This window comes from Aotus nancymaae, unplaced genomic scaffold (assembly GCF_030222135.1).
Source record: "Aotus nancymaae isolate 86718 unplaced genomic scaffold, 86718_ANA_hifiasm-v0.15.2.pri h1tg000010l, whole genome shotgun sequence".
NCBI lineage: Eukaryota > Metazoa > Chordata > Mammalia > Primates > Aotidae > Aotus > Aotus nancymaae.
Window position 1 is genome coordinate 60504564 of NW_026988421.1, and position 15908 is coordinate 60520471.

Consider the following 15908-nt stretch of genomic DNA (forward strand, 5'->3'; position numbering starts at 1 on the left):
GCCGTATGTCATTGTATTATAATACCTGCACAATATTACAACATATAGTTGTATTATTTACCTCATACTTAATTAGGTCAATTCTAATACTCTACTATTTCAAACAATAAGTATCCATCCTTTTGGCTAGATTTTTGCACTTATGTATGCCTCCTTCCCAAAGGAAGAGTTCTTTAAGGAAAATTATTAGATGAAAAAGTATACGAAACTACATAAATTTTTAATTCGTGTGTGCATGATTTGAAATGAACAGAACAAACCCGACCAACACAACATCAGTGTTTTCTTATATAATTCTTTGTACTTATCTTTGAAAATACTTTTTAAAAGACAACACCTACCAAAAGTAATTTGTATTTTTCTTCACATTTGGTGTCCTCTGTTTAGGGAGTAAAACTGAGACCATGCAACCTGAAGTAAAAAGTGAAACCGATCCCCATTTTATCTTAAAAAGTTCAGACAACACTAAAACCTATTTGCTGATGCCATCTGCTTCTCACCCAGTGAAAGAGGCATCTCCAGGCTTTTCCTGGTCCCCGAAGACTGCGTCAGTTGCACCAACTCCGTTGAAGAATGACGCGACAGCCTCGTGCGTGTTTTCAGAAAGAATCGGCACTCCCCACTGCACGATGCCTTTGGGAAGACTCAGCGGTGCCAATGCAGCTGCTGCAGAAGGCCCTGGCATTTCACAGCTTGGCGAAGTTGCTCCTCTCCCCACCCTGTCTGCTTCTGTGACAGAGCCCCTTATTAATTCTGAGCCTCCCACTGGTGTGACTGAGCCGCTAACGTCTCATCAGCCAAACGAGCAGCCCTCCTTCCTCACCTCTCCCCAAGACCTTGCCTCTTCTCCAATGGAAGAAGATGAGCAGCATTCTGAAGCAGATGAGCCTCTATCAGACGAACCCTTATCTGATGACCCCTTGTCACCTGCTGAGGAGAAATTACCCCACATTGATGAGTACTGGTCAGACAGTGAGCACATCTTTTTGGATGCAAATATTGGTGGTGTGGCCATCGCACCTGCCCACGGCTCGGTTTTGATTGAGTGTGCCCGGCGAGAGCTGCACGCTACCACTCCTGTTGAGCACCCCAACCGTAATCATCCAACCCGCCTCTCCCTTGTCTTTTACCAGCACAAAAACCTAAATAAGCCCCAACACGGTTTTGAACTAAACAAGATTAAGTTTGAGGCTAAAGAAGCTAAGAATAAGAAAATGAAGGCCTCAGAGCAAAAAGACCAGGCAGCTAATGAAGGTCCGGAACTGTCCTCTGAAGCAAATGAATTAAACCAAATTCCTTCTCATAAAGCATTAACATTAACTCATGACAATGTTGTCACCGTGTCCCCTTATGCTCTCACACACGTTGCGGGGCCCTATAACCATTGGGTCTGAAGGCTTTTCTCCCCCTCTTAATGCCTTTGCTAGTGCAGTGTATTTTTTCAAGGTGCTGTTTTAAGAAAGTCATGTTGTCGTTTACTATATCTTCATCTCACCCATTTCAAGTCTGAGGTAAAACAAAATAATAATAATAACAAACGGGGTGGGTATTCTTAACTGTGACTATATTTTGACAATTGGTAGAAGGTGCACATTTTAAGCAAAAATAAAAGTTTTATAGTTTTAAATACATAAAGAAATGTTTTGGTTAGGCATTAACCTTGGTAGAATCACTCAGTTTGGTGCTTTCAATTAAGTCTGTTTACTATGAAACAAGAGTCATTTTTAGAGGATTTTAACAGGTTCATGTTCTATGATGTAAAATCAAGACACACAGTGTTAACTCTACACAGCTTCTGGTGCTTAACCACATCCACACAGTTAAAAATAAGCTGAATTATTATTTCATGGTGCCATTGTTCCAACATCTTCCAATCATTGCTAGAAAATTGGCTTATTCTTTTGAAATAAACTTATGAAATGCTTTCTCTCTTAAAATATTTCTCCTGTGTAAAATAAATCATTGTTGTTAGTAATGGTTGGAGGCTGTTCATAAATTGTAAATAGATATTTTAAAAGCACTTTCTATTTTTAAAAGTAACTTGAAATAATATAGTATAAGAATCCTATTGTCTATTGTTTGTGCATATTTGCATACAAGAGAAATCATTTATCCTTGCTGTGTAGAGTTCCATCTTGTTAATTGCAGTATGTATTCTAATCATGTATATGGTTTGTGTTCTTTTACTGTGTCCTCCTTTCACATTCAAATGTTAGCAACTCGCAGTATATAAAATAGATAGATAATGAGAAGCTGTTAATTATGGAATTAGGAAGCATATCACCAATATTGATTAACATTTTCTTTGGAACTAGGTAAGAGTGGTCTCGTCTGACTTATTGAACAACTTCAGTTTAGTTTCATCCTACCTTTCTCATTATAATCCATGAGAGGTATTTCCAAAAGGAGATGATGGGACAGGATAGGTTTAAAAAGAGTCAAATGCTTCTAATGTCTTAAGGTGATAAAATACAAAAATGAAGTAGACAGATATTTGTACTGAAGTCTAATATAGAATTAGAAAAAGAAAATCTTGTTGAAATATTTTGAAAACCAATTCCCTACTATCATCACATGGCTTCCCAACCCCAAGTCACACAAGAGGAATGGTACTATAAACATGGCTTTGTCCATTAAGAGCTAATTCATTTGTTTATCTTAGCATATTAGATCTGGGAAAATGATAATTCATCTTTTCTGATAATTGCCTGTGACCTAGGTAACAGGAAAACAGGCATTACGTTTATTTTAGTCTTCCCATTTTTTTTCCTATTACTTTGTTGACTCATTTTATTGCAAAACAAAAAGGATTACCCAAACAACATGTTTAGAACAAAGAGAACTTTCAATGAAATACTTGATTCTGTTAAAATGCAGAGGTGCTATAACATTCAAAGTGTCAGATTCCTGGGGAGTATGGAAAACCTAATGGTGCTTCTCCCTTGGAAATGCCATAGGAAGCCCATAACCGCTAACACTTACAATTTTGGTGCAAAAGCAAACAGTTCCAGCAGGCTTTCTAAAGAAAAACTCATTGTAACTTATTAAAATAATATATGGTGCAAAGTATCTGATTTGAGCTTTTGACTAATCCAAGTAAAGGAATATGAAGGGATTGTAAATAACAAAAATGTCCATTGATAGACCATCGTGTACAAGTAGATTTCTGCTTGTTGAAATGTAAAATAGGGTAATTCATTGACTTGTTTTAGTATTTTGTGTGCCTTAGATTTCTGTTTTAAAACATGTATATTTTTGTGAGCCTAAGGTTTCTTATACATATAAGTATATAAATAAGTGATTGTTTATTGCTTCAGCTGCTTCAGTGAGATATTTACTAGTATTATACTATCAGGAATACACCCTTGTGAGATTATGTTTTAGATTTTAGGCCTTAGCTCCCACTAGAAATTATTTCTTCACCAGATTTAATGGATAAAGTTTTTTGGCTCTTTATGCATCCACTCATCTATTCATTCTTCGAGTCTACACTTATTGAATGCCTGCAAAATCTAAGTGTCACTTTTATTTTTCTTTGAATCACCACTTACGGCATAGTAAACTTGAAGAATAAAAACTACCCTCAGAAATATTTTTTAAAAAAATAGCAAATTAACTTCAAAATAATCCATGGTAACCTATGCAGTAATTCAAATTGATCTGTCTCTCAATAGGTTTCTTAACAATCTAAACTTGAAACATCAGTGTTAATTTTGGGGACTGTTGGGATTTGTGACACTTGCTGCAGTTTACCAAAACAAGTATATGAAAATATCTAGTATCAACTGAAATGTTTCCATTCCATTGTTGTAATTAACATCCTGAATGGACTTCCTAAACTGATCACCCCACTGTGAGAACCAAATTGGATTCCTATTTTGTTGGACTCTCTTCCCGATTTTAACAATTTACCATCCCATTCTCTGCCCTGTGATTTTTTAAAAAGCTTATTCAATGTTCGGCAGCATTGTGATTGTATGCTGGCTACACTGCTTTTAGAATGCTCTTTCTCATGAAGCAAGGAAATAAATTTGTTTGAAATGACATTTTCTCATAAAACTGGTCATCTAACATTATTTCTACCCCTCTATTATGTCTTGCTGTAATGATCACCTTTAACACTCTAATTGGGTTTTAAATCTGCATTTGTTCATAGTATGATCATTGAATTCACTGATACATGACCTCCTAGTTAGCCTAATCAGTGCATAATATGCTACAAACTTACCAACTTTAATGAGGGAATAATTCCTGTGTATTGCAGAATCCTACAAAATATCATGCTGCCCCTTGATATTCCATTTCCTTTTTCTTTTTTTTTTTGGATTGATAGAGTCTTGCTATGTTGCCCAGGCTGGTCTCAAACTCCTGGCCTCAAGTGATCCTCCTGCTTCAGCCTCCTAAAGTACAAAAATTATAAGCATAAGCCACTCTACCCAGCCTAAAATTCCATTTCTAATGGCTCTTGAGCCATTGTTGAAATTTCTTTTTTTTTTTCTTGTGCTTGTCAGTCTCACCTACCTCTTGCTTCCAATTCATCTACAAAGTACCAAATAGACCGGGTCATAAACATAATTGAAATACATTCTTATCGGAAAGTGAGGCTATTTGAAAAGGCATAGATAGCTGTAGGCAAATTATTGCAACATGTTAAGTAATTGTCCAACATCTTTGTTATTCAATCTGCATGTTGATAATGTAATTTCATTTATTAAATTTAGAACTTCAACTAGATGAGATCCATAAGTAATTTACTTGACATAACCTCAACGCGTATTTAATTGAATGCATACCCTTGTGTAAATAAGCTACTGATTTAATTCATATGACTAACCTACTTTCTAACATTACAGTGGACTCCTACTGATCATTTCACAATAGCATGTGTGAAAATAACCCTGAACTAATTTTTAAAACAAATTATATTGACTTTATCTGGGACATAGGTAAGACTTTATTGCATGAAACTTCCACTGACAGTGGGCACAGCATTTCCTTTGCATGTGCCAACTAAATCAGTAGCTGTATGCAACCTTCAATAAATACATAGTTATTACCTTCAATTTTACACCTTGATGCATGGAATTCTTTTTTATCTAGATTTAATACAACTGTGAGTTTTGATCTTTTATAGAAATTTGTGACAAGAGAATTTCGAAATAAGTTAATATAGCAGTGGCCTCTCATAGCAATGGAAGACACCTGAGAAGTCATATAGTTCAATCACTGGGGTCCAGAGAGCAAATCTTAATGTTAAATTGTAATTAGAATTTAAACAGATGAAGGCCACTTTGTGTTAAGAACTGTAGGGAAACTTGATTTTCATACCCAAAGATATTTTATCACTGATAAATAAACAAGTATCAAATGCTTATACATTATAGGCTTTCAGTTTCCCTGGATCTAGTATTAAGCATATACAAGAAGTTATAAAGGCATGAATGCCTGAAACAGTTAAGGAAAGTATATTTCCACTGTATATATTACCTAGCCATGATTATAGAGTTCATTCATGCCCCTTGCCTAGTTAGCCTCACAGTTAAGTCCCAGCATAGTTTATTTTAATGTAGTTGTCTACATGTATTGGAATACTATTTTATTGCACATAGCTTCTAAACCTGCCCATATGTAGTGCTCGCTTCGGCAGCACATATACTAAACTTGCCCATATGTACATTGAACTTACTACTTTCAACGCCAGTTGTATGGCACACTTAACCAAGTGATTATAATCAATACATGATTGCTGAAGGAGTCTGGATTTATCCAAATCAAACTGCGCTCCATGTTGAGCTAACTTTTAACAGCTTTAGAAAATGATGTCATGCATTGCTCTGGAATGCAGTTCAGAAAGTCAGAATCAGTATATCTTTCATCAGAAGCTAAATTTGTGTGTTTTCTTAGAATATATTGAGATTTACTGGCAATGTTCTTGCTTTTCCTATACATATAAAATATAAACTGATTTCCTTTATTACTTCCTGAGATGGTAGAGCTGGCTTTTATGCAGGATATCATCACTATTTTGGTCTGCATTGATAGCTACAAATTTTATTTTATTTATTTTGTTATTATTTTGCTACAAATTTTAATTCTCTACCTTTCAGTGTCTGGAAGACTTTTTAATTCCTTGTTCTGGGCTTCCAATCATACACCATTGTTTCAAAAGGCATATATTTTACTCTCTCAAGTAATCCAAAGGTATTCTTAATTTTGCTACTCCTTGTTTTCACTTTCTTTAAGAACCTGACGTATGTTCCAGTTTCTCTTGATAGTATGCAATATTTAATATTTCTAGCTCTAAAATTCCATCATTAGTCTTTTTTTTTTTTTTTTTTTTTTGAGTGATTGTCTTGCTCTGTCCCCCAGGCTGGAGTGCAGTGGTGTGATCTCGGCTCACTGCAATCTCTGTCTACTGGGTTCAAGCAATTCTCCTGCCCCAACCTCCTGAGTAGCTCGGATTACAGGTGCTCACCACCATGCACAGCTAATTTTTGTATTTTAGTAGAAACAGGTTTCACTATGTAGATCAAGCTGGTCTCCTGACCTCTGATGATCCTCCTGCCTTGGCTTCCCAAAGTGCTAGGATTACAGGCGTGAGCCACTGCACTCAGCCAATCATTTCTTTATCAGCTGTACTTCTTTCCTACCTTTACTGTAATATTTATGATCTTGCCTTGGTCATAAGTTTTCTTCTAGTTTGTTCAACCATAGATGTCCTCTATGTTGGAGCAAAACTAGGTCCAAGGTAGGAATGTCATTATTAGATGTAAAACATAATAGCTGATTTAACCCATTTATATTTGAATGCAACTTTGGAAACCTTTGGTTAACAGTATAAAGCTAGCTTTCCTAAAAAGAGAAATTTTGTCCTAGGCAGCTGTTATGTAAGGCATGACCCTTGTCTTGTTCATAAGAAAGAAACTGCAGCTGTCAGATTTTCATTTTAGGAGAAACAATATTGGAAAGTAATTTGGTTTCTTCTCCATTTCGCAAGCTATGAACCTTACAACCCTTGACTAGAAACTCTACTTGTTATTTTTCTTTTTTCTCATTTTACTGTAGTTGCAATGTCACTAAACGCACTTTCATTCTTTTCACAGTGTTATTTTTCTTCGATTTTCTTTAAATTAAAAATCTATTGCTTCCCCTTCTCTGTCCTGTCTCCATTCCTCTGATCCCATACACAAATAAACATTGTTCATTTAAAAAATAGCAACAATCTTGGTAAAGCTATCTTTTCCTGTCTTTTAGTTCTTCTAGTTGTAATGTCATAAGAAATCACAAACTTTTATTAAAAACTGTTTTTCAGTTTTAGGCAAATTCCATGCTTAGGAATAATAGTTAAGCAGTCACAAGACCACAGGTTAATATTGAGTGCTCTTTTTTTTTTTTTAATGACTCCCCTGCCCCGAGTGCTCTTTTACTTTACCAATCCCAACAATGTTTAACTCTTATTAGTGTTTTGAATGTTTTATTTAAAAATTGTGTATGAAGTTAAATATTCTAAGTCCTTCAGTGTGGCTTTACTATTTCTAATGTAAATTTACTCCATTGAAATTCTTTGGTTTTTGCCAGTAATAGGAATTATTCTACAATCTGGGTGAGAAAGATTAGGAAATGAACTGAAAAAGTAATTGGAAGAGGAGGCAGAAATAGACCATCAGAAACTCTTTTGACCATAAGAAGGGGAAGTTAAGGGACAGAATGGAGGAAGAATTGTACTCCTATCAGCAATCTGAGGGTTCACTCTACCTGCTTAAAAGCAAGAAATATTTTTAATATTTCTTCTTACCACTCTACACTAATTTAATCTGAAAAATTGCTGCTAAAACTTAGGAGCCATTTTGAAAGCAGTGGTAGTAATCAAAGGTATAATCCTTATGCTATATAATGTTTTAGATTATCAAACTGCTTTACTATGTGCAGCTTTTTCTGTCCGTTACTGAGAGTTAGATGGAAAACATTGTCCCCATCTTAGAGGTGAGGAACCTCAGATGACAAGTATAGCAAATGGCTGGCTCTAAGTCACACAGCAAGTCAATCAATCAGAGGCTAAAATATTTATTATCTGCAGACTGCTAAATTTCTGCATCATGAACAATGACTTGGAGAGAATGTTGCTGAGTAGAAATTTTGTCACACCTGATCTAAGAATATAAAAATCTTACCATTTATAAAACATATTTCTGAAGTATTTTGTTTCCATTATTTATTTAGCCAGCTAGTTTCTTATGCTGACTAAAGAAAGTCTCCTGAATTCCTTAAATTCCACAATAGGGCTTAGATGTATGAAGTTTTATATTTTTTCCTCCTTATAAAACCTCTTTTTATAAAGAATATCCCTGTAGTACTAAAACGGGGAAAAATCTCCTAAATAATATATTTTTAAATATTACTTTTTTTAAAAGCTAGGGTAAGCACCTCACAATCAAAATTTAACGTATTTGTTATATTGAAATGCAGGTTTTTTGAAGGAAATATGGTAGGTAAACATTTTAGTTTCCAACTCCTGATGATAAAAATGCTAAATTAGGCCAGGTGTGGTGGCTCATGCCTGTAATTCCAGCACTTTGGGAGCCCGAGGTGGGTGGATCATGAGGTCAGGAGTTCAAGACCAGCCTGGCCTAGATGGTGAAACCCTGTTGCTACTAAAAATACAAAAATTAGCCAGGCGTGATGGTGGACACCTGTAATCCCAGCTACTTGGGAGGCTGAGGCAGAGAATTGGTTGAACCGGGGAGGCAGAGATTGTGGTGAGCTGAGATTGTGCCACTGCACTACTGCAGCCTAGGTGACAGAGCGAGACTCTGTCTCCAAAAAAAAAAAAGCAAAATTGTTGGCATCTCTAAGAGATAATATTGTCTCCCACTTAATTGAATTTGTTTTGTTTTGTTTGTTTTGCTTTGATCCCAGCCACATAAAATTTGTGAGTCAAAGGTTGACCCAGAGATTTGCTCAGAGACTTAAGAAAAATAATGAGATGTAGTTGTAATTTTTTTTTTAAGTGAAACGGGCTTTCACCATGTTGGTCAAGCTGATCTCGAATTCCTGACCTCAGGTGATCCACCTGCCTTGGCCTCCCAAAGTGCTGGGATTATAGGCATGAGCCACCTCGCCCAGCCGTAAATTTTAAAATAATGAAAAATAGTGAGATGTATTTGTAAATTTTTAAAATAACCTCCTTACAAATATAAATATGTTTATAAGAATAAAGAGGTGGGATGTTTTGGCTATCTAATTAGCACATGCTGGCTCATACACACACATACACACACACACAAATAGGCCAAACAACTCTAGATACTCTAATAAATTCCCCTTTTAGTGATTCAGTTTAGTAACTGCCTATCCTCATCAATGCCTGTTTGTGATGATAAAATGGTTGACAACCGGGACTTTACAAAAATAGCTCCTAAAAAAAAATTAAATATTTTATTGCAATGTATGTTCATATTTTTTTTAACTTTTATGAGATAACATTGTGATAGGTGCTTTAAGAAAAATATTTTTCCAGAAATGGTTTATAGTGAAAACTAAGGGCAGTTTTTACATTGTGGTGTGTGGGTGGATGGTCATATTTAGTTTAAGATATCATGAAGTGTTCCCTAACAAAAAACTTGCCAAACTGTTTGGCAGGAAGAAAATCATCAACTTCTAGTTTATTTTTTTTTTCTCATGCTATATGCTTAACTACCAAATAAATCCACTTGCATACCATTACCTTAATTCAGAGGAGAAGCCAGAATTTTTATCACTGGTAGGAGTAAAATAGACACAGATTCTTTACCATGGTGAAATAGAATAATACTGAATTCCCAGTACAGAAATATTAATTTCATAAGCTAATATTCCTGTCTTTTAGCTGACTTCTTTCTCCAGGATATATTTACTATTTACCTTTGACTCTTTGCTTTGGAGGATTTTTACCTATTGCCGTCCTACTGCATTAAGTATCCTGTACAATGAAATGTCTTAGCAAGGAAACACTTTTAAAACTTCACTTCAGCAGAGTTTTAAACTAAAAAAAAAAAAAACTTCACAAATACCCAGTTTTCATTCTTAACATTTGGGGGAAGCAGTTTAAAGAAAAGGCACTTCACCATGTAGAAGGGAAAGGGATAATCTTAAAATAATTTCAATTCATGATCAACATTTAATCCTCTGCAAACAAGGGAACACTTACTAGCAGTACTTGAAGACTTGTAAGTTGGAATTGCATGTTACTTGAAAGATCTAATTAAGCTAAATTTTGGTGCACAGCAGTTGTACATGATTTCATGTTTATGTAGCAAAATGCATTGAAATGTATTAGTATTGAAACATACATGTAAAGGTAGTTGTGGAAATTGTTATATTTTCCTTGTGTGTCTCATTTGTTTAGAGCATAAAGGTTTTTTTTAATTGTTCTAACTGAATAAGGCTAAATGAATACTGTAATTGAAAATATATTTTAAATCTTTGTCATGAGTTTTTAAAAAAAAAAAAAAAACTATTGCAAATTGTATCATTCCTGATTACACAGAACTTTGTGGGTGGTTTTAAATAAATTTTATACTTCTATTTTGCACCTGATAGTGTAATTTTTCTTTCCTCCTAAAAGTCACATTTAAAAGCTTTAATATTCAATAAAATTCACACATTTTAACTACAAAGGGCTATAATATTTGAAGATAACTATAAATGTATGCATGGGTTCACAGTAAAACCAAAATGGCTAGCGTTTATGAAATCCTTATTATGTTTCAGAAACCTTACATTTTATTTATTTATTATTTTATTTTATTTGTTTTTTTTTTATGAAGACAGAGTCTCACTCTGTTGCCCAGGCTGGAGTGCAGTGGCATGATCTTGGCTCACTGCAACCTCTGCCTCACGGTTTCAAGTGATTCTCCTGCCTCAGCCTCCCGAGTAGCTGGGACTATACAGGTGCATACCACCACCCCGGCTAATTTTCTTGTGTTTTAGTAGAGACAGGGTTTCATCATGTTGCCCAGGCTGGTCTTGAACTCCTGAGTTCAGGCAATCCACCCTCCTTGGCCTCCCAAAATGCTAGGATTAGAGGCGTGAGCCACCCTGCCTGGTCGAAACCTTATATTTTATGTATATTATTTAATTCCCATGGCGATTCTATTTTTTTTTTTTTCTTTTTGAGATGGAGTTTCACTCTTGTTACCCAGGCTGGAGTGCAATGGCGCGATCTCGGCTCACCGCAACCTCCGCCTTCTGGGTTCAGGCAATTCTCCTGCCTCAGCCTCCTGAGTAGCTGGGATTACAGGCACGCGCCACTATGCCCAGCTAATTTTTGGTATTTTTAGTAGAGACGGGGTTTCACCATGTTGACCAGGACCCATGGCGATTCTGTTAAGGACTCTTATCAACCTCATTACATAGATTAATTCTGAAGCTTGAGGTTATGAAGTTCACAGCCCTAGCAATTGGCAGAGTTGTTACTCTACTCAGGTCCTTACTTGGCTTTATCATTACTTCAATAAACTTAATACTTGTTCTTAAGTCTGCTAAATTTGATTCTGAATACAGTTTTCCAATAGTATTTTACTTATTTTAATTTTTTATTTAATTAAATTTATTTAATTTTACTTTTTAATTTCTTTTTTTTTTGAGATGGAGTCTCAAATGGAAACTCCGTCGACAGAGTTTCAGAAATATTTCTCTGTAATTCTCATGTTCTCAAAATGGCTGTAGCAACTCAAAGAATCATGGCCTTCCCCAACATCTAAAAGTACTGAAGAACAGTTCTTCCTCCTCCAGTCTCTAATCAGGGACAAAACTCAGAGGCCAGGAATATATTTCTTCCTCTGCCTCACTGACCAAGATTTTGTCACATGCTCATGTCTAAACAAATCACCAGCAAGGAAAATTAATTCCCATAATTGGCTTACACTAATCAGTATTTTTTTTTTGAGATGGAAGTCCTCCTCCCGGACTTATACTAATCAGTATTTATCTCCAACAGCTAGAGAGGCCTGCTTCTCCTGAAATCAAATCATAATAAAACATGGAGCTTGGCATGGTTGAGAGTCTCTGTAGTCCCAGCTACTCAGGAGGCTGAAGTGGGAGGAGTGCCTAAGCCCTGGAGTTAGAGGCTGTAGTGAGCTATGATTGCACCACTGCACTCCAGCCTCAGTAACAGAGTGAGACCTTGTCTCTAAAAAATTAAATAAATAAGTATGTCTAATTAAATCTAAAAATTAGATAAATAAAACGTGGGCTGGCCAGCCAAGGTGGCTCTCATCTGTAATCTCAGCATTTTGGGAGGCCGAGACAGGTGGATCACGAGGTCAGGAGTTTGAGACCAGTCTGACCAACATGGTGAAACCCCATCTCTACGAAAAAAAAAAACTTAGGCAGGCACGGTGGCGCACACCTGTAGTCCCAGCTACTCAGGAGGCTGAGGCAGGAAAAGCACTTGAAACTGGGAGTCGGAGGTTGCAGTGAGCCGAGATTGCGCCACTGCACTCCAGCCTGGGCGATGGAGCAAGACTCCATCTCAAAATAAATAAATAAATAAAATAAGATAAATTAAATGGAATCTGGTTGTCTCCTGAAGACATCATTATACCGGACGCCTTACAAATGAGGATGCTTCTCTTACACTGCCCCAGCCTCTGGATGAGGGTGATGGGGGGATGTTCTCCTTGTTGCCAACTGTTCCCTCGTTTAGATTGAGAGCAACTAGCGCTACCACATCTGCCTTCCTCTGTCATCTGCCTATGCACTCCTTCTCATTCATTAATGACTTTGCCTTTGGCACATGTTATTTCTCCCTGCCCTAATTATTGGTAATGTTCTGGGTAGTTTCATTGATCAAGCGGATACCTCATCTAACACCCTCGCATCTCAGTTGCTTGATGTTTTCCGGTCACCTTCTCCCCTACTTCACTGGAGACTTCTACTCCCACAGTCACAAGATGATGCATGTTATCATTTCCAAAATCATTAGTTCAAACATCTTACACGATGGCCTCAACCTCCTGCCTCTTCTGTTTGCTTCTCAGCTCTTTCCACCTGGACGCTTTTTCTACCTATCACTTCCATTGACTCCTCTCCTTTCTTCCTTTCTAGCTGACTTATTTCCTCATGTTAATCTTTTTTTTTTTTTTTTTGTCCCAACAGTCCACATTCTCTTTCTAATCAGCCCTCTCTGCTGTTTAAGGAAAAATATTTGGTCAAAGATCAATGACAATCCCTCCTCCTTGCCAGGTGCCAAATTAATTCCTAGGTTATTTTATAAGCTGTGAATGAAAAGTTCAGCACTTCAAGAGACAGACATTATTCAGAAACATTTTTCAATAAAGGCCTTTTATTTCCTTTTTTAAAAGTTTTTGTAAAAGTTATGTTTATTAACCAAAAAAAAACAAAAAAAGTCGTCACATTTATTGAGCTATAAGTTACATATAGTAGAATTCCTTTTTTTTTTTTTTTTTTTTTTTTTTTGAGACGGAGTTTCGCTCTTGTTACCCAGGCTGGAGTGCAATTAAAGAATTAAAAGCTCAGTTCCTAGGTTGCACTAGCTACATTTGAAGTGCCCAATAGCCACATATAGTTAGTGACTACTGTAGGGAATAGCTCTGATTACAGAATGTTTTCATCACCCCCAAAAAGTTCCCTAGTATCCTTTGTAGTTTGTTGCATGGTTGCCCCTGGCCATAGCTGCTCTGATTCCAGTTTGTATCATTTTTGCCTTTTTCAGAATGTCATGAGAATAGAATGGCTGGCTTATTTTATTTAACAGAATGCTTTTGAAATTCACCTATGTAAAGGCCGAGCGTGGTGGCTCACGCCTGTAATCCTAGCACTTTGGGAGGCTGAGGTGGGTGGATCACCTGAGGTCAGGAGTTCAAGACCAGCCTGGCGGTCATGGAGAAACCCCATCTTTAACAAAAAAAATAAAAACTAAAACTAAAAATAATAATAATAAAATAATAATAAATTCACCTATGTTGGCCAGGCACAGTGGCTCATGCCTGTAATCCCAGTACTTTGGGAGGCTGTGGTGGGCAGATCGCCTGAGCTCGGGAGTTCGAGACCAGCCTAACCAACATGGAGAAAACCCGTCTTTACTAAAAAAGAAATACAAAATCAGCCAGGCGTGGTGGTGCATGACTTTAATCCCTGCTACTTGGGAGGCTGAGGTAGGAGAACCTCTTGAATCCAGGAGGCAAACGTTGCTGTGAGCTGAGATTGCGCCATTGCACTCCAGCCTGGGCAACAAGAGCAAAACTGTGTCTCAAAAAAAAAAAAAAAAGAATTTAACCCATTTTAAGACCCTTTATTTTCTGCTTAAGATAACCTTAAATAATAAACAGATGTTACCCATATTAGTTTTCCAGCCCTCTGGTGGTGAGCTTAAGCCCACTGAACTGATTCATCTACCTGAGCAGAAATGGAAGAAAGATTTTAATAGATTACTCTGTGCCACAAAGCATATTATCATGTAATACAAAATAGTGAACTTGCCAAAAATTTCATGACATAGTATATAATATAAAGTCTGAGTAGGTACAATAGCAGCAGAGGTGACTAAAGTCACAGAATGTCAGTAGCTCGCTCATTTGTCCATGCCAAATGGACCGTGGGAAAGGTGATTGGAACAAAAATCCAAAAAAAATTGCTAAAGTGAGAGTGACCAGGCTTGTTCTGGATCCCTGCACCCAGCCTGGAGTGCAGTGGCACAATCTTGGCTCACTGCAACCTCTGCCTCCTAGGTTCAAGTGATTCTCCTGCCTCAGTCTCCAGAGTAGCTGGGATTACAGGTGTCTGCCACCACGCCCAGCTAATTTTTTGTATTTTTGTAGAGACGGGATTTCACCAGGTTAGCCAGGCTGGTCTTGAACTACTGACCTGAGGTGATCCACTCCCCTTGGCCTCCCAAAGTGCTGGGATTACAGGCATGAGCCACCATGCCCGGCCTTAAAGTATTATGATAGGCAAAAAACCTATTTTGCTCACAATGCCCTTCAGCAGTGCACGGTTGGGGACAGTGTGCTTCTCAAAGCTTTACCTGTTCCACGAACAAAGCATGTGAAACATGAACTGGCTGAGATTGTTTTCAAAGTTGGAAAAGTCACAGACCCAGTGATAAGAAAACCCTGTCTGGGAACTACCTACCTGTCCATTGAGTTTGGAAATCACCTAGCTAAGGAAAAATCTGGAACTCAGTATCTCTTCAGCACAGTGAAGGATGATTGGAAGAATGAACCAAAGGGAAAGATTTACGTGTTTGTATTATTGAAAAAGAAAAATTTTTTTAAGTCAGAGTCTCACACTGTTGACCAGGCTGGAGTGCAGTGGCGTGATTTTGGCTCACTGCAACTCCAGCCTCCTGGGTTCAAGTGATTCTCATCCCTCAGCCTCTCAAGTAGCTGGGATTACAGGCACGCACTACCAAACCCAGCTAATTTTTAAATATTATTTATAGAGATAGGGTTTCACCATGTTGGCCAGGTTGGTCTCAAAGTCCTGACTTCAAGTGATCCACCCACCTCGGCCTCACAAAGTGCTACGATTACAGGCGTGAGCTGCCATGCCCGGCATGGAAAAAGAAATTTTTCTGTTTCATCACATATATAAAAATAATAAAGTCTGAGTAAAATGTTATGTATTTTCTCTTTCCATGGTTATTACACATAAATTATTTCATGAGAATGGACTAGCTTAGGCCTTGCTAGTCCATGGTCACCTAGAGACAGGTTATTGATTCCATATGTTCCTAGGTGAAAAAAGCACAGGCATATGGCATATGGCCAACGTTTTCTACTTACTGAGGCTGGGCTGTCCAAAGGTCCCATGGCATGCTGGCAGAATCCCAACTGTTTTTTTTTTTTTTTTTTTTGAGACAGAGTCTCGCTGCATCACCCAGGCTGGAGTGCAGTGACGTGATCCCT

The 15908-nt window shown here is 37.2% G+C and overlaps 1 protein-coding gene and 1 pseudogene across 8 annotated transcripts in view; both read left to right on the top strand.

The window, feature by feature from the left end:
* The window catches only part of TET1 (tet methylcytosine dioxygenase 1), a 149573-nt gene extending 139003 nt beyond the window's left edge, over positions 1-10570 (top strand). For all 8 annotated transcript variants that reach the window (XM_012451417.2, XM_012451418.2, XM_012451416.2 and 5 more), the window contains one exon: positions 388-10570. In XM_012451417.2, the coding sequence (XP_012306840.2) occupies positions 388-1394 (1007 nt within the window). In that variant the 3' untranslated portion in view covers positions 1395-10570. The remainder of the gene's footprint in view (positions 1-387) is intronic.
* A 3975-nt stretch (positions 10571-14545) lies between these two features.
* On the top strand, positions 14546-15202 carry LOC105716695 (small ribosomal subunit protein uS17m-like; annotated as a pseudogene).
* The last annotated feature ends 706 nt before the right edge of the window (positions 15203-15908 follow it).